The 24,483-nt window shown below is 42.1% G+C and overlaps 1 protein-coding gene and 1 long non-coding RNA gene across 2 annotated transcripts; one reads left to right on the top strand and one right to left on the bottom strand.

The window, feature by feature from the left end:
- Window positions 1-1,156: 1,156 nt before the first annotated feature.
- LOC134648532 (uncharacterized) lies at window positions 1,157-4,187 on the bottom strand. The gene is made up of 2 exons (XM_063503054.1): window positions 3,886-4,187; window positions 1,157-1,348 (listed from the first exon to the last, which is right to left on the bottom strand). Exons 1-2 carry the CDS (start codon window positions 4,116-4,118, stop codon window positions 1,171-1,173), a joined length of 411 nt encoding a protein of 136 aa, XP_063359124.1. The 5' UTR covers window positions 4,119-4,187; the 3' UTR covers window positions 1,157-1,170.
- An 8,310-nt stretch (window positions 4,188-12,497) lies between these two features.
- On the top strand, window positions 12,498-14,898 carry LOC134648400 (uncharacterized). The gene is made up of 4 exons (XR_010096885.1): window positions 12,498-12,699; window positions 13,348-13,453; window positions 13,919-14,124; window positions 14,759-14,898. It is a non-coding gene; the product is annotated as an uncharacterized LOC134648400 (long non-coding RNA).
- The last annotated feature ends 9,585 nt before the right edge of the window (window positions 14,899-24,483 follow it).

Below are 24,483 nucleotides of genomic sequence, written 5' to 3'. Positions count from 1 at the left end.
AACAGAGCGCGATTGAAAGTGACGGATACCGTTTTATCACACTGTCACGTAGACAAGAGATGACCATCATATCCGTACTGGTCATAATGCCATCTCTTACACTCTTGGTTGGTCTTAACAAGGGTAAATGAGATAGCATTATGATCTCAGTCGCCAGTTGGTATTGCAGCAAGACAACTGACATGAAATTTATCTTTCGAAATTTAACAACTACAGTTTTTTTAATACCATTTATTTACATAATATATATACAGTGGTACTACCTGCTAAACTAAATTAATAACTAGCGTAAATCTAATATAGGCCCTTGAGGCTTTGTACCAGGGATGCTGGCGGCATTTCCTCGTTGTATCATAAACAGAATCAAGTATTTTATTCGTGATAAACATAAATTATACGAGGAAGCCGCCAGCTCTTCGGTCACCAGTTACGACAACCAGACGCTTCGCGATTTCTACTATAGTTTAGTAAATCAATCATAATTATTATTTCGCAACCGAGATGACCAGAACTATTTTTGGGTCTACTGTTTTGGCCATGTTTCCATTTTGTGCACTTATAGCATTTAAACTAAACTAATATTGGTGTCCCTCCAATGATAAATCCCTTCAACCTTATTTATTTACGTGATGACTCTCCTACAAAAAAGGTCAATGAGTCACACCCTTATCATTAACGTCCCATCTCAACAAACGACAATCAGCACAACAAAACAAACAAAAACTCAAAAATCGAGGTTCGTACTCGACTGTTTCATCCTCCAAAACTTAACCAATCCTAACCAAATTTAGAAATCTATATGATTATGAAATTATCTGTGTCGGACTGTTTAGTTAGTACTGATATCAGTTTTGAATACCACGCCCCTCATTGCGGCATATTTAATTAGGCCATTTTTGCCATGTTTGAAGGGCTCTATTGCCTTAAAAAACTAAAATAACCAAAAAAGCAAAACAGTGCGACACAGATATTAATAATAATAATCTGTGTTGAAAAAATTATTGCTCTAGCTTCAAAAACCACGGAGGAAACAGTCGAGTACGTTTGTAATGTTTGTATGGAGAAATTACCACTCCTGTTGGCTCTTAAAGTCTATATATGTTTCATTTACATATTATGCAAAAATTACATAGTCCATACGTATATGAGTACTTTGCTGTTTCCAACTCCTTAGTCCGGCACCGACTGCCTCATCAAGAACCCTGGGCCGATCTCCTTGTCCATGCCCCTGAGGATCACGATGACCGTCAGCCCGATGACAGTGCCCAGGAGTAGACCCACGGAGATGGCCAGGATACGCTGCCCTAGCGGCCATTTTGAGCAAGCCCAGTACTGCTCACGGACGACACTGAAAATAGAATGGGTACTATTTAAACTCAGAAGAATGGTGGAGATAAGTTGGACGGAGAAAAAACGAACCAGGAAGTGCTGCGAATTGTTGGAAAGAAGAGAAACCGATTGAGGACCTTAGAGGATAGACGAGGCAGAATGATAGGTCATTTGATAAGACACGACACTTCTTTAAACCTATGTTAGTAGACACGATCGAAAGGAAAACCACGCGAGCAAGCTATACACAGCAACTAAAGGGAAAAGCAAATTAGTTCTGCTGTGCAAATCAGATTTTTTTGAAAGACGGTTATTTTATTAATATTTAAAAAAATAATTGGGTTAAGCTTTTGACTGTGTATGTGTCGTAGTCAGATTGTATAATCCGCCGTATTACATTACGGCTAGCCGTTTTACAAAACAGGGGCGTTTTGAAATGCGGCGGGTCGACGATTAGCCGGATTGTCATTGCGATACGTTCTTCAATAAGGCGGCCTACGTTTAGCCGCATCGTATCTACTATTTAGATTGTAGAGTGACCAGTTCTTTCGGTCGTCTACGTAACCGGAGTTTGACAATGTTTGCAATTTAATTTATTTTTACCATGGTCCCACCGCACTACATGTGTTTCTTTTTCAAAACATTTCCTTCACAACTTAAATAGACGGAGCCCCGCAAGCGGGGCTCCTATTTCTGGGCGGTTTGCCCTTCGGGCATCTGAAGCTACCTAACGAACCTAACCTACTTACCTACCTACGCTTTTTTAACCAAAGTGTAATGTTTTCACGGACGTCTCACTAAATCAATAGGTAGGTAGGTTAGGTTCGTTAGGTAGCTTCAGATGCCCGAAGGGCAAACCGCTCAGAAATAGGAGCCCCGCGAAGCGGGGCTCCGTCTAGTTAAGTTGCGAAGGAAATGTTTTTTGAAAAGAAACAGTCCGACGAAATCCAGATTTGATGGAAAGCCCAGCGTTTTTCATAGTTTGTTGTTGTTATGTCAGGCAGCGCCACGAGTGTTAAAAATGGGAACTAAAAACTGTCAAAGCGGCGGCTAATGACTCGCTGTATTACATTACGGCTAGCCGTGTTGAAGAACGTATGGCGCCGAATACATTCCGGCGGATTTTCATTCAGCCGCATTCAATCCGGCTAATCGTCGAACCGCCGCATTTCAAAACGCCCCTGTTTTGTAAAACGGCTAGCCGTAGTTTTTTTGTAGTTACTTACTGATCGTGCTTTGTTATATTTGCATAAAAACTGTTTGCAACTGTTAGCGATTTCAAGATTGCAACTTTCTATTTGTAACAATGATATCTATATTATCTTATCCGTTGATCCATTGCGATATTTGTTATGTTGATGTAAAACATTGTTCTAAATCCTTAGCAAATGTTCTAGAAATAACCATTCACGCACAATAAAAGATCAAAGATTGTGTTTTAATAATGTGAGTTAATTAAACCATACCTAAATCTGGTTGGTATATTTCTCAGTAAAACTTAGTTTTACATGACTTTAAAACAAATACATTAGACCAAAACAAATAAATAATAAAAGATAAAGTTAAAGAAGCACTCTAATCTTTCCTTTGATATCCCAAGGTACTATGTCCCATAATGTTACATTTTGGCAAACATTACTCAATGCTCAAGTATCGGTACCTCAAGGATCCTGGGACTCTAGTTCCCAAAATTAAATATTTTGATAGAAATGACTCAATGTTTTCATATGGGTACCCCAAGGAAGAATTATAAGTCCCAAAGTATTTAATACCGAGTATACCGACGGAATGTTTGTCAATGTTTTGAATGAACATTAAACATAACTATAAATAGTGCGTAGGTACTTTGTTTTATTACAAAGCAAGTGATAGTGACATTGTTTTGTTTGCAATTGCTGCTGTTATCAGTGTTATCAGCTAGCTTGCACTTTTGCTTTTACATATGTACTTACATACAACTAATTAATTCATTGAAGTATTTCCGACCTAGTTAAAGTGTTTGCAGCTAGTGTCAAGAAAACTGTTTAAGTTGATGATAGGTATAAAGAGTAGATCAATTATTTATTTTGAGAAGAGAGTTATTTGCAAAGGCCCTAGCTTTTTTTGTGATTTCATCTTTAATTTGGATACCTACTGGCTGGTCGTTTCCGTTTTTAATTTGTGATAAGTATTTTCGTTTTGTTTTTTTGTCGGTTAAATTTGATTAAACAATGAGAAAAAAAAGCAATCCAATTAAGGTTACCGAATTAATTAAAGTAAGCTTAGCCAAGGCAATATATATATTTATCAAATATCTTTATTTTGCATAAAATACAACCTATATAATTGTTATTATATAAGCAACTATAGGGCACATGCAACTAGGTACTCTGAAAATAAGTTTATTGTATCTACTTATCTTAAATAAATATTTTTTCATTTTCATTTTCAGTCGACACCTAGGTAGAGCCACTTTTATTCATGACACACTTCCGCCTGTGTGTACGCACACGTTTACGTATTAAACTATCGGCCCATCTATAGTTTGTATCAACATTAACATAATCATAAAATTACCATGTAGGTGGCGCACTTAACCGCGGCTGATTCACATCGTCCACACTCCCAACATAAGCTGAATTCACATATACAAAATCACTGCGCGACTTTTTTTCACTCGTATGCACATCATACAATTCCGGTTGACTCCTCGTTGACACTTTAGCGATTCTAGCTTCTATCTGCGTAGGTCCTTGTGTGTGTCTTCTTTTGTTTTCAATTTTGATACCCTGAAGGTTTCCTGAAGCCATCTTGGATTTCACATGACCGTGTGGTAGCAGAGCGCGCACCTGACTGGCGATAATATAATCGCGCGTGCGATAAGGTTTGTTTATCTTACGATAATACACCGCAACTGGAACTAATAATCAATCACGTAGGAAAGAATGAATCACGTCTTTCATTCAGTGGATTAATAATTTCAGCGGTAAGTTTTCCGATACGTAATTTCATAGTTGGTTACAGTTGGAATTTCTTGAAAATTTTCGTTATTTCTTTCAAGGTTATGCTGACATTTTTATTTTATTTTTAGAGACTGAAATGCAGCTTAGGGCTTGGTTTTATAGTATATTTAAGCCAATTTTTCTCTGACATTTATACTAATTTTATTAAACACTATTGTGTGAGGAATACTAAAAATAAAGGTGCATACATCATACTCAAAAAATATGTCCCATAGCTGTTATGTCAGCGAATTAAGAACGGCATAGTATCTGGGTAATCTTTAAGGGATCTGTCAGCATGATAAACCCGATTACCTAAATTGGTTCAGCTTTTGCCAATATTATGCTTTACTAGGTACTTTTGAACTGATAATTTTAATCACAGGATGGGAGTGTCATAATCTCTTAATAGCTATTTTACAATCGGAGTTACGCTCTCATTTAAAAACGACAGTCTGAAATAACATAAAATTAACATGAGCATTAAAGTAACATACTCGTACATATATGGTACTAGTTGATGTTGCTAAAACTTGTTATACAAAATAATAGTAAACCTTTTAAAATGAGAGCGTAACTTTGATTCCTGTGACTTTTAAGTTAAAGATAGAAGATCCCGTTACTAAATCAGTAATCGCCTACCATCGTTATGTCCTCGTTTGCCCCCATTATATAAAAAGACTCCCTGTTCAGTGTCCGGGGCATGCCTTGTGAGTCACACACGTTTCGCGTGCCCGGCACCCTCATTAGCTGTGCCTTACAAGGAGATGCCATCGGACCAAGCTCCCGAGTTAAGGGGAAGATTAACTTTCCATATCTGTGTTTAGCTAGGCGTGGCTCACTCGCGATTTTGTCGCGTCGCTACAAGAACCTACAAGTACATGCGGCTCACACCAATTTTGGTGTCTAGGCATAGTAGTTGCCGCGCACCGCTACGGAACGGACTCCTGCTCGCGCATGAGCCACCTAGCAGTCATATCTGTCGTTTGAAAGAGTGTCAATCTTCTGTACCTAGTATTATTTTTTATTCTGTGGTTTAGGTTAAAAACTGTCGGTTCAAAGTGTTCAAACCTCGATTGTGCTGTAAGCATAGAACAACTCGAGTTTGAAGGTCGTATCAGTCCGGAAATACCGCAGGGGACAGTTCATTCCTCAGTTTAGTTGCGCGAGGCAGGAATCGGCGGAGATTCATTTGCAACAAGACGTATCTAGAGTAATTTTCATCCTATATACTCTCTGTCTATATTAATCTGATACCATATACAATGTTCAATGGATAATAAAGATAATTAATTAATCCCAAAATGTATCCCCTAAGCGGTTACATTGGGGATAGAAGTTTGTTACGGGAGTGAAAAGTGATTCTACATTTTTTCAAGTGTTTAGGAACTACATATATTTTGTTCTTATTACAGCACAGATGCTCTATCTCTGTGATAAGGTATAAGTAATCCACTCAGCAGCTCTCGAACATTGGTGATTCATGGTAGGTGAATCATAGTATGTTACCTCTCTCAACGTACACCCCTTGCGATACAGAGAGGTAACGCCGTCAGTGTCATTGGGGTCCATGCCGCAGTCAGACTTGTTGGATGGAGTGTTCTTTTTATAATCGGTTTATAGGTACGTAAATTTATAGGAATATAAATTGTCTATTCATGGCAAAAAAAAACAGATAAAAAGAGAAACAATAAACAAACTTACACATAACATTACAACGTATAACATTACATAACATAACACATAAATTAGCCACGAAATGGTCCCGACTCAGCATGGTGTTAGCCTGGATGGGCCAACGCTATAGGTAGTTTGTGTTTTATATTTTATTTCTAGTTTTAATTAAAATTTATTGTTTATAATTATGTCGAATAAAGATAGTTGTTACGTGTGTTAATAAGTAAATCAATATTAACCTGTACAATAACCTTAGCATCTATTATTTATCTGTGCATCTACTCGGACATTTTCAGTAATTGAAAACGCAAAAACGTGTTAGATCTTATTTTTTCACTTCATTCTTGTTAACTTAACTTGTAATTAACAAACAATATAATAAAATCTTGACGTGCGAAATTAAAATACAATAATTCAGTACCATCGAGCTAATCTGATGATGGATCCTGTAGAATTGTAGATGAATACTTAGTTGGAACTCTCCGGTGTCTACTAGTAGATCCTTGAGACTGGGTTCATATGATTCCTTTTGACAAGTCTAATAGCGGGTGTTAAAGTAAAGTCGGTAATTAAACATTTTTTTTGCAAAAACTTATTCCTAGATTAAACTGCTTACCCTTAACCAGACGCCATACTTGCCCCGTCCCACCTCTTACTATTTTGATTGGCTGCTGCATCGATTATTTAAATACCTCGCTTCTCCTCATCGATCTCCATTGTTCCAGCTACTAGGTGTATTCAGGTAATTCCAAATATGTACTTCAGATTGGCTGGTATTATGGACGGTCTTCGGAAAAAGGTCAGGTGCCATTTTCCAATCGCTTTCGTAAAATCTACTGGCAGCGGTAAAACTGTTGGGATTAGATTGTAAAAATTGGACCGCTTGTTCAAGTAATTTTACAAGCTTTTATATTTTCTTTATTGTTTTTTTTTATGTTTGTTAGGTACTTCAGAACTCTATCATTTCTCGGCCTATCTTGAAAATTCTTTTTTTGATTGATTTACATATAACTATGTATATGAGTAGATATTAGTCCCAGTTTTGTCAATATCCAGTTCTGATGATGAAGTGTTTCTTTTAAGTTTTAAGGCTAATTGCAATTGTTATGAGACGCACTATGGGTGTAAATAATTGAAATGGCATTGTAAGTAAATGGTTTTTTTTTATTGAGAATTACCTACATATTTTGTATATTAGTAAACTTATAAAAGTTTTGCCGTATTTTTACCTACTTCTTCTACTGTTTTTTAGTATATTGTATATTATAAATGCTTATTTTTATACTTGTTACTATTCGATTTCAATATACTAGCATGTTATTCGTCTCGCTTGCAGGTCTCGCGTAGGGTTTGCAATCCGGATCCGAAATGTATGAAATTATCCGGATCTGGATCCGGATCCGCGGATCTTCCCATACATTTTGGATCCGTCGTGCAAACCCTAGTCTCGCGTCACAAGATCGTAGATTTGCAATTAGCCAGTACGTGTCGAATTTTATATGCATCTGATTGCACTTGCGTCCTGTGTAGCCGTTTTAGTTGAACCATTTTATGCAGTAAAAGACTGTTTCATCATCATATATTTAAGACTCTTGTCGGTGGAGGAATTTCCATGTTTGGCGGTCTGCCTTCTCTTTGACAGGACATTGAGCGACACGACACGATACGATACCCTGATACGACACGATATTGAGTTTTTCCTTTATTATTTGATATTTGATATGTATTCTGGGGTTACAGCACTATTATGGTGATTCATGTACGCTCTCCTTGGTCTTCCCTTCTTCCTCTTTGCTTCAACTTTCCCTTCTATGAACTTTTAAGGACTGTTACCAACGTAGTAAAACATTTAACTGCCTACCGATGGGCCTTATGTCCATGCAATAAGATATACAAATTGCCGTTTAAGAGTCTTACGAACGAAAATGCGAAAATTTTATTGTTGCCAGCAGTGCTGCTCTCTTTTAAAAAAAACCGGCCAAGTGCGAGTCGGACTCGCGCACGGAGGGTTCCGCACCATCAACAAAAAAGCGGCCAAGTGCGAGTCGGACTCGCCCATGAAGGGTTCCGTATTTAGGCGATTTATGACGTATTAAAAAAAACTACTTACTAGATCTCCTTCAAACCAATTTTCGGTGGAAGTTTACATGGTAATGTACATCATATATTTTTTTTAGTTTTATCATTCTCTTATTTTAGAAGTTACAGGGGGGGGGACACACATTTTATCACTTTGGAAGTGTCTCTCGCGCAAACTATTCAGTTTAGAAAAAAATGATATTAGAAACCTTAATATCATTTTTGAAGACCTATCCATAGATACCCCACACGTATGGGTTTGATGAAAAAAAAATTTTTGAGTTTCAGTTCGAAGTATGGGGAACCCCAAAAATTTATTGTTTTTTTTCTATTTTTGTGTGAAAATCTTAATGCGGTTCACAGAATACATCTACTTACCAAGTTTCAACAGTATAGTTCTTATAGTTTCGGAGAAAAGTGGCTGTGACATACGGACGGACAGACAGACGGACAGACGGACAGACGGACAGACAGACAGACAGACAGACAGACAGACATGACGAATCTATAAGGGTTCCGTTTTTTGCCATTTGGCTACGGAACCCTAAAAAGACATGCTTAAACTACCTACATGAAACTTGGCGCTGCTATGTGTGATACTAATTTTCGTTGCTAACTATTGTTATACAACAAAAACAATAGAGCAATTACGTAAACTCTCTCTAATTATCATAGCCTATGAATTTTAAGGTATCAATATTCGTCAATTAAACACGTACCTTTCTCTAAAACCCTCAAATATTGTCCCAACGATTAGCTCTCGTGCGCTAAAGAGCCGAACACGATACGTTTGTCTGTTTGCTCGCTGCACGTGTCTGAACCACGGTTGTTTAATTACTTAATGGTTGTTGAGCTTTCGGGCTTTGAGGAATTTTACGTTTAAATGAATAAACTAGCACTCTTCTCTTATTATAGCTAACAATATTCTGCATATTTAAGTAGGTACCTATTCCAATTTAGATGCAATGTGATGTGTATAAAAATCTCTCTTTTTCCAGGAGATGGAGCTGGTCCACGTCATCATCAAGTCGGGACCGTCACCGCGACCACTAGCCTGGTCTTTGGAGGTCTCTTCATCAGATAACGAGGACTGGAAGATGATCAGCGCGTTTGGAGACAAGGTAAGGATATTTTGAAGAACTTTCAAGGGAAACAGATAAAGCATTCTTTAAATTTGTATTGAAGTCAGAACATACCGGTGGTCTCTTAATTAAGGAGACGACGAGAGTGGGTATATAGAGACACTTAGTGACAGTGACCCTGCCTGTGAAGCCGATGGCCCTGGGTTCGAATCCCGGTAGGGGCATTTATTTGTGTGATGAACACAAACATTTGTTCCTGAGTCATGGGTGTTTTCTATGTATATAAGTATGTATATATTTATCTATATAAGTATGTACCTATATCGTCACTTAGCACCCATAGTACAAGCTTTGCTTAGTTATGGGCTATCATCATCAGGCCCCGTAGACAACATGCCAATTGCTTAACGCTACGTAGCGAACGAAAGGCAACTGTCACGGTCACACTAATATGGAAGAGTGATAGAGAGACACAAAGTGATTCGACGGCGAAGCGATAGCGATCGTCACCTTGGCTAGGCCGCCTGGCCTTAATATCTTGACAGATGATTTATGCAGCCTCTGTAAGCTAGTAATAATTAAAGCTTTCTCATTTTCAGGAGCATTGCAGGAAACTGTGGGATCTCCGTCCTGAACGCAGACGACGGAAAGTCCGAGCGACGAAGAATCGCAGGGCAGACAAACCCACGTGCTCAACGCAGTTCACTAGCCCCAGGCCTTTGGAGAACGGAGAGGTACGACTAGGTCCTTTTGATCGTTGCGCCCCGTAGCCCGGGCGTAAGAATACGGCTACGGCATCCCCTGCCTGTCATAAAAGGCAACTAAAAGGGGTCCTTGGGGTCGGAGACGGTCGCAGCTAGGGGCAAAAAGGGTGCAAAAAGAGGGGACCCATAAAAGGGCACAACACTAGGACGGCACTGGCGCGTTCATAGGAGATCCCAGAGCCGTCCGAAAGACGCCGAGGAGGCAACTGGGAGGTTTTTAGTCGGTGAAAGTCCGACATAACCTCCGCGCTGTCCCTGCGGTGCGGAGGTATCCATAACGGATTTTCCTCCCAATAAAAAAAAGGTCCTTTTGATCGTTAGAAAACAGGTAACTTGGAAAAGCAATGCCGGCCAGTTTCTGCGGTTCAAAGATGTGTTGAAGCGCCGATGTGAAGAGAGCTCAGAGCCAACAACATGGGAGACACTAGCTGGTGACCGTCCACAGTGGAGGCATATTGTGCAGACGCACGTGCGTGAATTTGATATTATTCTATTAATTTTACTTTTTACTTGTTGTCATTTTTCTTTATTATGTTCAATTTATTAATTCATGTTTATTTAATTTCGGAGATATTTACTTTAATTTATTTGACTTTTTATTTTTATTTGATGATGTATTTATTAATTATTTTTAAATTGGTAGCTATGATGTTATTTTGTAAATATATTTTGTATGCATGTGCCTAGATTTAAGATTTCAAACACAATGTAATATTGTTATTGAATAAAAAAAAAAAAAAAAAAAAAAAAGAATTTGAAGCCAGGCGACGCTCAGAATTCGACACTAAGCGTGACGAGCTAAAGGCCAGACCGTCTGTGGCCGTCACATGTAATTACGTCGGAGGGGTGCTAACCTGCAGCGAGTGTGGCCGCACATTTGCTGCAAAGATTGGCTATGTCATTCACCCACATTCACCTGAGAGCGCACCAGCGACGCTCTCAGCGGTAGAAAGCAGTCGATGTGGCCGATATAATGGCTAGGAGATGATGATGATGATGAACTTGGAAAAGCGCGTTGTGTTTAATTTGGTGGATGGAGGACGGGGTAGTGGGTAATCTTGTAGTAAATTGTAGATCTGTCATGGCTCCTCTATACGATGGGCCAACGCCGGCCACTCCAAGGGACGCATTTATGCGTTAGAGGGAGCAAGTGATATTGCTATCTCATTCTACCGCATGGCTGCGTCCCTGGAGTGGCCGGCGTTGGCCCATCGTGTATAGGAGCCATCAGATCTGTGCTGTGCGCGGCACCTATGACATGACATGAAGTAAACAACGTAACTCAGCAGACAGCATGTGTTTCTATATACGGCGCGTGTTGTTTACCGGCTGACAAACAGACTGACAACTTAGCTAAATAAAAACCTGTTCTTGGAATAAAATGTTTGGGATGCTTTTTCAGAAATCGATTTATTTGTAGAAATCTTTGGACGGACAAGCTTAAAGCTGCGTCTTCACCAGAGATGTTAAATGCGTAGCGAGGGATGCGTTTTGTTATGAACCAATAGAATCTATTCATTTAGGGGACAGTATTCTGTTAATTCTTAACAAACATCCCTCGCTGGGCATCCTCGCACATCTCTGGTGGAAACGCATCTTAAAATTTAGGTATGAGTTAGATAGAGAAAGATTGAACGTTTATCATGAAAATTGACAGAGAAATAAAAATAAGAGCTAGTAAAAAAAACGTTGTTATTATTTTCAGATGCACATCCGAGTTCAAGAGGTCGTAGCGCGTCGCGTGCGCATCTCCTTCCGCGCCGCGCACCCCGCCTCCCCCTCGCAGTACTACACTGTGCGCGCGCTCGCTCTAGTCGCGCGCTGTCTCTGTCACGCGCACGCCAGGCATTGTCATGTTGATAGAAATGTAAGTTATTAAGCTTTAGGCCAGAGATACACTTGTAAGTTTCACTTACGTAAGTATTAGTTAGGGTCGAGTAAAAACGGTACGGTTACCATCAGTTTGTCACTGACATAAACGCCGTCGAGAACGTAATTTACTTTCTATACATCCCGTTTGCACTAATATTCGAGTGCGAGCGAGATGTATAGAAAGTAAATTACGTTCTCGACGGCGTTTATGTCAGTGACAAACTGATGGTAACCGTACGGGTCACTCACGTATTTTATGTTGAAAACGCCCGACATGTTTCACTCCGTCTCGGTACGGGAGTGACCCGTTTAAAATATATTTAGGGGCAAAGCTATTTGTTAGAATGAGATAACGATATTCATCTCTCATTCTGTAGTATAGCTGTGTCCCTACCCCTACTTACGTATAAGTAAAACTTACAAGTGTATCTTGGGCCTTAAGTCTGGCCGAGCCGAAGTTATGAATCAACAAAAACCAGCGTGAGTTTATTTTATAAATGTCTGTTACCAGTATTACTCTCGCGCTTAAGCAGCTGATCCGATTTAGATAAAATTTGACATGGAGATTTTGAGTTTGAGGCGCGGGGATGGGCCTATGCCCTATCATCCTATGATGATTTTTATTAATCGTCATTATTATTCCAGACAGACGAAGCTGCGGGCAAAAGTTAGTTCTATATATCATCAATCAATCGCCTTTGTTTTAATTTCTTCATCAAGTACCGCTGAACTTCTCCTCAGAACTACCGAAAATGTACCTTATCTCTATGTTTCCAGGGTGCAAAATGCAAGTGCCTGCACGGCACCTGCGGCGCCCAATGCTCGCGTCCCTGCGAGACCCCCGAATGCTCGTGCGGGGAGCGGGGGGCGTGCCAGTTCGACGAGACAGGCGCCATCTTGTGTGTTAACTGCACGGTACGTTGTTACATTTAGATACTGGACAAAATACTTTTTTTTTAATTTACGAGAGGTGATTCACGCGCACATTACAACCAATCTGACAGTTGGAAGCGACGCCGCTTGGGATTAGCAACATGTCGGTATTTCGACTAGAGTACTATCCAATTGAATCGGTGACTGGCCCCCCTTTCTAAAGGACAAACATTGTTATCACGTCAGCTGAGACAATGTACTTACTTAAGTTTTCTTTTGAACAATAAAAATTAAAGCAATAAATATAATTTCACTATTTTTAGGGTTCCGTACCTCAAAAGGAATAAAACGGAACCCTGTAGGATCACTCTCGTGCGTCTGTCAGTCGGTCTGTCCAACCATTCCCCCCCTTTATCGCCGAAACTACTGGGTCTAAACTTTTGAAAAAAAAACACAACAAAATAGTTCTTTACCTAGATGACAGGAAAACCTATTAGAAATGTGCAGTCAAGCGTGACTCGGACTTAATGACTTAAAATTGGGTACTGTACGGAACCCTTGGAACGCAACTCCGACTCGCACTTGACCGGTTTTTTAATTTAAGTACATACTTATTTGTGGTCGTATCCGACGACCTATATCGGATTGCATGATGCATTTGACCCAGCATAAATATTTTGCGTTTTTCAGGAGAATCGCGCAGGTCCTCTTTGCGACCGATGCTTGACCGGCTTCTACAGTGGTGTTCCTGATGGTCCTTGTTTACCGTGCGAGTGTGACCCTGATGGATCAGACGGTAAGGACATATTTCTATGAGAAATTACTGAATTAAAAGCCAAAGATTATCGGACGACGTAGCGCGAGGTAATCATTTTGTAAAGTTGTCAATTGCAAGGAACGTAACATCAATAAAATCTGCGAAATCATGCAACTTCGTTCAGGTTCGTTCGCTGGCACAATTAACTGTTTATAGGAATATACATATTATTATCCTCTTAGGCATTGATATAGATTTCTTTTATATTAAGTCAGTGCTCTTAGGGCACAACCACGCTTACGCGTATACTGACCACATTGACCACATATTCGTGTTGACCACGCATAACAATTGTATCAGGCGTTGAACGCATACAATTATTTACCGTATTCTCGCGCACTAAATTCTAAATTTCCATAGATACTGCTGTTATGCGTGGTGTCGCAGACTGTTATCTACATTCAACAGTATGACCTCTAACCCTGATGGTGGTGAATGTTCCAGGCTCCTGCACCTATAGCAAGCACCAAAAGACCTGCAACTGCTTTCTCGGCTTCACCGGCCCGCTATGCGACGCGTGCGCCGACGAAAACGCAGTGTTCCCTTACTGCTTAGTCACGGAGCTTACCACGGGCGTTCCTGAGTGCAAGTGCGATGTCCGAGGAACAGTGAATCCTGAAAGAGTGTGCGAAGATATCTGTGAATGCAAGGTGAGATAAAGTAACAGCAACGTTAATATCAGTACAAGTATCTTTTTAAACGCTGTCATTATGCGACGTGTGCGCAGAAAACGCAGTGTTACCTTACTGTTTGGTCACGGATGTAGTGACATCCGTGACCCGTAGTGACGGGCGTTCCTAAGTGCAAGTGCAATGTCCGTGGAACAGTGGATCCTGATAAACCATGCGAGGATGTCTGTGAATGCAAGGTGAGATAAAGAAACAGTAACGTTAATATCAGTATAAGTATATTTTTAAACGCTGTCATTGTACGACGTGTGCGCAGAAAACGCAGTGTTCCCTTACTGTTTGGTCACGGATGTCACTATACGGGCGTTCCTGATTGCTAGTGCGATAACCGTGGCGTGTTGGATCCGGAGATAGTTTGTGAGGATATTTGTGACTGGAAGGTTTAACCGGTTAACACTGGGTTAGTGAATGATGCAAGTGGACCTAACACAGTTTTAGACCGGCAACGAGATCGCTTACGTAGGACACTTCTTATCTATGGGCATCAAAGGATGGATTTAGCCGCGTCGCGCCGCTTCGCATCGGGTTCGCGCGATGTTTGCCTACATAAGACGCTGCGTTATCGTTCTAATATGTAAATATTCTCGGTTTTCAGGAGAACGTGGTAGGCGAGCGGTGCGACGCATGCGCGCCGGGTCATTTCGGATTGCGCACGGATCTGCCTGAAGGATGTCGTCCGTGCTACTGCGCTCACGTCACCGACTCCTGCGTCGAGGATCCGCAGCCTGGTGACAATGTAAGTACACCTCTGCGATGTGCAGTCAGCAGCAGAAGTTGCTAAGCGGGCGAGGTGTTCAAAATGAATAAGAACGTGTCAAGGTAATTTTGAAAACCTCTCGCCCGCTTAGCAACTTTTAGTTAAGGATAATAGACATCACCGACTTCAAATCATAGAGAAATATAGTAAAAAAAAAATAGAGTGCTCACTCCACACATCAGTTTTGGTACTAAAAAGACTATTATTTTCGTAGTCGACATCTAGCATCGAGTAGCGGAACTATCAGTACCGCCACTTAATACTAGATGTCTCGTGAGTCGCGACTCACGAAAATTGTATTGAACAACAATTTGCAACTAAAATAGAGAGAGAGTTGAAAATAAAGTTCCGGCTAATCCGGTTATATTATTAGGTGAAAATTGTTGAGCATTAGATTTTTGGGTCGGAGCAACATCTATTGTCAAGTAGCAGTACTGCAGTATTTCTGCCAACAAACTGTTATACAGTTTGGCGGAGGTTGTAATTATTATGTAAAAATATGCTGTTCCGTGAATAAATGGTTTTTTTTAATAGTCTTTTTGGTACCAAAACTGATGTATGGAATGAGCACTCTATGTATTTTTTTCTCTAATGGACTTTATTTACATAAAATAATTGGTTGAGTTGAACCTCGAAATTGCAATCGTACCTTAAGCATTCACTTTATTGTTTACAGATGGTGTTTCCATTGGGAGAAGCGTGGTACGTGAGTGACGCAGAAGCTAATGAAACGATAGAGCCATCTGTGGAGGACGGGAAGCCTTTTCTTATTAGCTCTTATGAGGTGCGTACCTTACAGAAGGCCCACCGGAAATACCGAAGTTCGCGAATTGCGGGCATCTTTCTCTTTTACTCCTATTGAGGCGTAATTAGAGTGACAGACAAAGATGCCCGCAATTTGCGAACTTCCGTGGTCGCGGTAGGCCCTCTGATACGCACAGACAGCTAGTGCTATACGTCATCATTTCATAGAAGTTTGACGTTTAAAATAACACTTGCACTGCGTGTGCTATCAAAATCGTTGCAGACGTATCTTGGTCTAACTCTAAGTATAAGGCCTGAGTGGACGCTCGAAGCGGAGCGTTCGGCGGAGCGTGCAGCGTGGCGTTCGGGCTCACGCATGATGTGAGCAGCGTGCACTAAGGCCGCTTCTATACGCTTGCATTTGTATAACATGCACGCCGCACGCCCCGCCCCGCTGCACACCCAACTCGAGCGTCCACTCAGGCCTTACACTAACATTTTTATTTCAAAAAAACCTATGTCCTAAGTGTGAGGAATTATTGTATATTTCAGGTAGAACTCTGGGATTCCTTCTACTGGCTGACAACGGTGTTTAAAGCGGAACAACTATCATCTTACGGGGCTGAGATCCGTGCTGCGCTGTTCTTCGGCGTGGTGCGGGGTGACACCGGGGGGAATCCCACTGCTGGGCCTGATGCTATACTTATTGGTGCTGGTAAGTACCCTACTGCTGCAATAGATGCGGAAACCCTATGGCTGCGAAGGATGCTATATGACGAAAACCCTACTAGTGCGATAGATGCTACTAATTGCTACTGGGACTGCGTCGGGGAATTTTTTCTGACGGTATTCAACGGAACTGAAATCCGGGCTATACTATTCTTCGGCGTGGTTTACACCGGTGGAAATCCCACTACTTGTAAGTACCCTACTGCTGCGCTAGATGCTTCGCTGATTGAATTAGGATACCGGCGGAAACCCTATTGCTGCGATAGATGCTATACTGATAGCAAGTCAGGGACACTGGCGGAGACGCGGAAACCCTACTAGTGCGAAGGATGCTATACTTATTGCTGTTGTTAGGTAAGTCTGGGACTCTTCGGACGACAGTATTCAACGGAACTGAATTCCAGGCTGCGCTGTTCTTCGCCGTGGTGCGGGGTGACACCGTGAGATTCCCACTACTAGGCCTGACCTGATGCTATACATATATATTGATGCTGTTTACCATCCCCACCACCAGACGGAAACCCGTGTGTGTCGATCAGATGGCATCCGCTCACTGCCAAAAATACTATACAGACCAAAGATGGTACGCCGTTGTTGTGTACCAGCATCTGCAAATCCAACGTCATTAATTAACAGAATTATAAATCTTAGAGCAGTTAGCACCGTCTCCCCTCATGTCTCTTACCCTGCGTGGGAAGATAGTGACCCGTTCGAGTACTTCGCAGAAGGACTCGAACCCAGGGTCGCTGTTTAGCTTTTAAGACTAAAGGAGCCCACTGATTAACAATCTGCCGGACGGTATCGGCCTGTCAGGTGTCAAAAAGTTGACAGTTCCGAACAACTGACAGGCCGATACCGTCCGGCGGACTGGTAATCAGTGGGCCCCGTTAAGCTTATATAATTTTGCCTCGCCTTCAAGGCGCAGGTCTATTCCGATCTTAGCATAAGAGCCCAGCGCGGCTCGGCTTAACAGTTCAATATAAAAAAAAAGAAAAAGAAACCCCTACTGCTGCGATAGTGCTTCTTTGATTACAAGAAGTGTAGGCTGTTCCAATTGTTATTGACCATCTTCATCACCTCTTTTCATTCTGTATCATCCATATTTACTGACATTAAATTTCAGATGGAACAAAGCTATACTTCAGCAACAGGACCCACGAGACCTCAGGGGAGCTGGTACTAACCCTCCCACTGTCTGAAGGCTACTGGTTCTCCAGCGAAGGACCGGTGTCGAGGACGCAGCTCATGGATGTGCTGAGTGACCTTAAAGCGATCATGATTAGAGCGCACTTCCATATGGATCAAGATGAGGTTTGTAAGGGTCGTATTCCACCTGCCCAATATCTTTGTCTATTGTGTATTTGCGTCTCATATTTTGCTTAGTGAGAGAATGAGACGTAATGCACATTGGACAAAGAAATGAAAAAATGACTAAACCCTTTGATGGTCGAGGCTGGAATCGAACCGGCACGAGTCGAATCAAGTACTATACAATAAGTGACGGGAAGTCTGTTGCTTACTATATCGTGCAACTCAACTTCAACTCAACTTTATTTTTTTAAGCATTAGAAAGAACTTCGCAGCTAAGTAAGCTGGTGGTGCCAAATTGGGCACTTTTTGCAATGTAATTTTGAAGAAAATTATAACAATGAAGTATTAACCGTGCTACATTAGAAAACCCAATGGGGTTTTAAATAATGATTATTAACAATTATAGAGTCTGATAAAAACCACACGCTTGGATCAATTTCTACTGCTAAAAAAACCTTCATTCTGTGGTTAATTAAACGTTCTTCATTCCCAGGTCCGTCTAGACTCAGTAAAGATCTTAGGCGCGGCCGCCGGTGCGCGTGAAACTTGCGCGTGCCCGCCAGGCTACGCGGGCGCGCATTGCACGCGCTGCGCGTGGACGCACGCGCGCGTGGCTCGCGCGCGTGACTCGTTGCCGGCCTTCGAGTGTGTTCCTTGCGCGTGTAATGGCCATGCTGGGTGCGATGATGGTATGTTATTTTTAGGGTTCCTCAAAAGGAAAAACTAAACCCTTATAGGATCACTCGTGTGTCTGTCTTTCCGTCTGTCACAGCCTATTTTCTTGGAAACTACTGGACGAATTAAGTTGTAGGTACACATATGTAAATTAGTGACCCAAAGATGGACATGTAACGTAAACAAATGAATTTTAAATATGGCACTTTTGGGGGGTAAATGGGAAATTTAAAAATTAGTTTTGAGATAATCTCATTTTGAGAATTTCAAATATTTTTGACTACCTACTAGGTCTAAAATTAAAAAAAAAATACACAAAATAGTTCTTTACCTATAGATGACAGGAAAACCTATTAGAAATGTGCAGTCAAGCATGAGTCGGACTTAATGTCCGGAACCCTTGGAACGCGAGTCCGACTCGCACTTGGCCAGTTTTTTTATACCGGTTCCTGGTCTTATTAGGGTCAGATCGGACAATCTGAAAACGCTTTAAGAGTGTTGTTGTTAGTATTCAGGTACCTACCTAATATTAATCTTATTCATATTTTACAGTAGAGGGCGCCTGCAGGCCTTGCAAGCACAACACGACAGGCGCGCACTGCGAACGCTGCTTGCCTGGCCACTACGGAAACCCAGTGCAAGTACGTGGGTACATAAACCACCAGACTTAATTTATTTTCTTTCTTTTTCTTTTTTTTTTCTTTTTTGTTTCTTTTTTTTTTTCTTTTTTTTTCTTTTTTTTTTCTTTTTTTTTCTTTTTTTTTTATATTAAATTTTATTATAGGACATTCTTACACAGATTGACTAAGTCCCACAGTAAGCTCAAGAAGACTTGTGTTGTGGGTACTCAGACAACGATATATATAATATACAAATACATAAAGACATAGAAAACAACCAAGACTCATCAGGAACAAATAAATTTTCTTCTACTTCTTATTTAAGAGCTGTGCTCTTGTCGGTGGAGCAATCTTCGACTCGTCCGGTCCTCTGCCAACTCCTGAACCTTCTGGTATGACACGACCTGAACCTTTTCTTTTATTAGGTTGAAATAATTTTTCCTCGGTGTTCCTTTTCATCTCTTTCCCTCTATTTTTCCTTCTATGATGTTCTTAAGGAACAGGTCGTGTCTTAGCAGATGTCCAGTTAGTACTCCTCTTCTATTTTCTATTGTCTTTATTATATTTCTTTTCTCTTTAATCCTTTCGAGAACCCTAACATTTGATATTTTTTTCTGTCCGTGTAATCCCTTCCATTCTCCGCCAACACCACATTTCGAAGCTTTCCAATATTTCTCTATCTTACTGTACCTACTGTAATTAATTTATTTTACTGTACTATTATTGTTACTTTTACCACTTGTGCACTAAGAAGCTGCTGTTGACTTTTACATTTTTAACCGACTTAAAATTGAAGCACGTTCTCAATTAGTCGCAATCTTTTTCGTACGTTCTCTGATTTCTCGTGGACGGCTTTTTAACCGTTTTGAAAAAACATTTTACAGTACATATGGGGCTACTTTTCCGCACTAGTGCGTAAAATAGCACTTTTCGTGCGTATGTCGAAACTTTAAAGTGCCATATGTACTGTAAAACGTTGTTCGATACACGTGCGAATAGGTAATTCGCAACTCGTGTCGATTTAAAACACTCCCTTCGGTCGTGTTTTAATTTATCGGCACTCGTTTCGAATTTCCTCTTTTTCGCACTTGTATCGAAAATAACTATTATTACTTGGTGCGAGGTTTGATCGATTTCAAAAATCTAGATGACTCTTACAAATAGTCTAGACACACATAGAGATTTGGAGTTTCTTGTTCCCGGCAAGCGTAATTTGATGTGCTTAGTGGAACTCCTGATAAAGACTAGGTATTGTTTTGTAAAGAATATTATGCCAGTTTTTTTAAATAATACAGAAAACATGTTATAATATCAATTGTTTTCAGGGTGCCTGCAAACCCTGCGCCTGCCCTTTATACCTGCCATCTAACAACTTCAGCCCAAACTGCGCGTTAGCTTCAGCCGAAGGCGATGAGTTTGTCTGTACCCAGTGTCCAGACGGGTACACTGGTGATCATTGCGAACAGTAAGTGGATACCTTCAAGATAAGCCATTGTATTTAACCCTGTCTTCTATCCTCCTAAGTCCCGAGTTCCTTTTAAAATGACAAATTCAAATCAATGTTTGAACTATAGGTAATGGAATAACAGAAGGCTCCAAATTCAAATCTGCAAATCTGACTTTGGGTCTTAGGAGGCCATATTTAGTGTCCAGACTTCCAGACGGTTATACAAGAGATCATTGAATTAATGAATGAAATGTATTCATTTGTCAGAATATTGTATGGTTTGTGGAATATGGCATTGTGAATAAGTGGAAAATCTTCAAGATTTCGCACCGTATTTGTATGTATTGTTTTTAACCCGGTCGTCTGTACTTAGTGTCGCTATGGTTACAAAAGATCATTGCAAACAGCAAATGGAAAATGTTAGGGGTATTTTATTGACCCGGCGAGCTCAAAGCATTTGCGTTTTTGGGAAAAAAAGCTTTGTATGACCGGCTATTCGATACAGATAGCATTTTTCATTTCGTTTTTTGCAAAATTCTATGAGCAGCCTCGGTAATTACACGGACTATTTTCAAAATGGCAGAGCCAAGGGGTTTACGAGGTCTACACCACTCATCATCATCATCATATCAGCCTTTTATCGCCCACCGCTGAGCATAGGCCTCTCTTCGAGTACGCCACTTATCCCGGTCCTGAGCCAATCTCTACAGCCCACAAAGCCACTATTTTTTTTTGCTTTCACGGGCCTATAATCCCGGTCTTTCGATAGGCTTGCGTGGGGATATAGATCCAACACGTAGAGTCCCTTTGGAGAGCTTTAATGTCATGTAGAACGCCTGCTGGAACTCGTTCACAAGTGCAACAATAGACATCCATGAACCGGTCTCAGCAGGCAGGCATGTTTTTACTATCTATATACTTATGTTGGAAGCGCTGGTGGCCTAGCGGTAAGAGCGTGCGACTTGCAATCCGGAGGTCGCGGGTTCGAACCCCGGCTCATACCAATGAGTTTTTCGGAACTTATGTACGAAATATCATTTGATATTTACCAGTCGCTTTTCGGTGAAGGAAAACATCGTGAGGAAACCGGACTAATCCCAATACGGGCCTAGTTTACCCTCTGGGTTGGAAGGTCAGATGGCAGTCGCTTTCGTAAAAACTAGTGCCCACATCAATTACTGGGATTAGTTGCCAAGCGGACCCCAGGCTCCCATGAGCCGTGGCAAAAATGCCGGGACAACGCGAGGAAGATACTTATGTTAAAACAGATTTTAAATGAGATGTTTTGGTCCATAGCTGCGACTTCGGCTACTGGGGCTCCCCGAGCACCCCAGGGGGCTCCTGCCAGCCTTGCGACTGCGGCGGCGCGCCCTGCGCCCGCGACACCGGCCTGTGCGGCACCTGCCCCCCGCGCACGGAGGGGGCGCGCTGCGACCAGTGCCAGGTATGTTGGTAGCAGGGATGTTGCGGGTGCCGATTTTTTGACATCCGCGGATGCGGATGCGGATTTTTAAAGGCTCACATCCGCGGATGCAGATGCGGATGCGGATGTCAAGATAGATACATAAAAAACGTCAAATATTACATTTTAGTATTTTTTTTTTCAAAAAACCGGCCAAGTGCGAGTCGGACTCGCATTCCAAGGGCTCCGTACAATAAGTCCCACTCACGCTTGACTGCTCATTTCTAATAGGTGTTTTGGTTAATGACTAAATTACCTAGCAGTCTAGCACTTACGCCGATGCTAAGACGTTCCTGTACCGACCTGTTCCACATCCGCATCCGCATTACATCCGCATCGATTTTATGCGGATGCGGATGCGGATGTTGAAAATAATGCGGAAGTTCCGCGGTTGCGGATGCGGATATTCGCAACATCAACATCCCTGGTTGGTAGCTCCACGATCATTGTACGAAGCTTCTACCGACGTTCGTGCAACGAAGTTTTCTATTTAGTTAAGGGTCACTTGCACCATCCCACTAACCCGGGGTTAAGCGGTTAAACCGTTAACCCAGTGTCAAATTATACTGGTAACCATGGTAACTCCAAGTTTAACCGGTTAACCCCGGGTTAGTGGAATGGTGCAAGTGGCGCTAAGAGTGTTAAGACTTATGCCCGTAACTGAGATTCGTGTTGTTACACAAAACCACATGTGTGCACTCGCGAATGTCTCTGCCTTCGCGTAGCGTCTTACATATTCGTGCAGCTATGTATGGACATGGCTGTCAAAACGGATTGGCGAATGAATTTGGAAAATTGAACTCGCTCTCGCTGCGTATTCGCAAATAAATACCTATCTGACTGACTCTGCAAACGTTCACACGAATCTTCTTACGTATGCCAGTGGCATGTACCTAATGTTAGTTTATGTTAATGTTTTGGTTTGCTAAGTTTTAATAATATGACTAAGGGGCAGTGCCGGCCTGAGCCCTTGATCAAGGTAGAGCGAAATCGGGTTTTGGCGCCCTTTGTTTACACCCTTCCCCCCCTCGACACACTCGCGCCTTTTAAAACTTTTTTTTTCTCATTTGCCATTTTGGCGCCCCCTTTGCCATTTTGGCGCCCCCCTTGCCATCCGGCGCCTAGAGCGGCCGCTCCACTCGCTCTACCCTAGATCCGGCCCTGCTAAGGGGTGTCTATAATAAAATCTGTGTTACAGGAAGGCTACTGGTTCGGCCCTGACGGCTGGTCGGGCGCGGGCTGCGTGCCGTGCGACTGCGGCGCCGGCGCACTCTCTGTGGCATGTGATGCTAAAACTGGCCAGTGCGCGTGTAAACAAGGCTTTACTGGGCGAAGATGTGATACTTGCAGCGCAGGACATGGCGGTAAGTGCGGTCCCGGGCCCTCTCTGTGGCATACGACGCTAAGACTGGCCAGTGCGCGTGTAAACAAGGCTTTACTGGGTGGAGATGTGATACTTGCAGCGCAGGACATGGCGGTAAGTGCGGTCCCGGGCCCTCTCTGTGGCATACGGCGCTAAGACTGGCCAGTGCGCGTGTAAACAAGGCTTTACTGGGTGGAGATGTGATACTTGCAGCGCAGGACATGGCGGTAAGTGCGGTCCCGGGCCCTCTCTGTGGCATACGACGCTAAGACTGGCCAGTGCGCGTGTAAACAAGGCTTTACTGGGTGGAGATGTGATACTTGCAGCGCAGGACATGGCGGTAAGTGCGGTCCCGGGCCCTCTCTGTGGCATACGGCGCTAAGACTGGCCAGTGCGCGTGTAAACAAGGCTTTACTGGGTGGAGATGTGATACTTGCAGCGCAGGACATGGCGGTAAGTGCGGTCCCGGGCCCTCTCTGTGGCATACGACGCTAAGACTGGCCAGTGCGCGTGTAAACAAGGCTTTACTGGGCGGAGATGTGATACTCGCAGCGCAGGACATGGCGGTAAGTGCGGTCCCGGGTCCTCTCTGTGGCATACGACGCTAAAACTGGCCAGTGCGCGTGTAAACAAGGCTTTACTGGGCGGAGATGTGATACTTGCAGCGCAGGACATAGCGGTAAGTGCGGTCCCGGCGCCCTCTCTGTGGCATGCGACGCTAAACCTGGCCAGTGCACATCACAATCCTTCCTTCAAGGCAGTCTTTAAACAAATTCAGCTATTACAGTTTTATAAAAAAAAGTTTAATTTTTCATGTTACCTATATATTCTACCTTGGACTTCACGGGCCTATAAATCCCTGTATTTTGATAGACTTGCGTGGTGATATAGATCCAACACGTAGAGGCCCTTTGGAGAGCTTTAATGTCATGTATAGAACGCCTGTTGGAACCCGTTCACAGGTTCAACAATAGACACCCATGAACCGGTCGCAGCAGGCATTGGGACTATTGTAGATAAAGTGAACAGTATACCGGTCTATGTATTGGGTTTGGGGATACTGGGCTATTTTAAAGTAGTCTGGACTAGGGCTTCCAATACCGGGATCCCGGTATTTCGGGATCCCGGGATCCCGTCTTTTTAGACGCATTTTTCAATACCGGTATTTTTAAAGGCAATACCGGGATCCCGGTATTTTAAAAAATGAGGGAA

This window comes from Cydia amplana, chromosome 5 (genome assembly GCF_948474715.1).
Source record: "Cydia amplana chromosome 5, ilCydAmpl1.1, whole genome shotgun sequence".
NCBI lineage: Eukaryota > Metazoa > Arthropoda > Insecta > Lepidoptera > Tortricidae > Cydia > Cydia amplana.
Note: the sequence above shows the minus strand (reverse complement) of the source record. Positions and strands in the feature narration are given on the sequence as shown.

Excerpts from the sequence above, each read along its gene's own strand:
- LOC134648532 (XM_063503054.1), bottom strand. The coding sequence starts at position 4,118 with ATGGCTTCAGGAAACCTTCAGGGTATCAAAATTGAAAACAAAAGAAGA. Across the intron at positions 1,349-3,885 it reads TTAAGTGCGCCACCTACATG|TGTCGTCCGTGAGCAGTACT; the intron begins GTAATTTTATGA and ends TTCTATTTTCAG.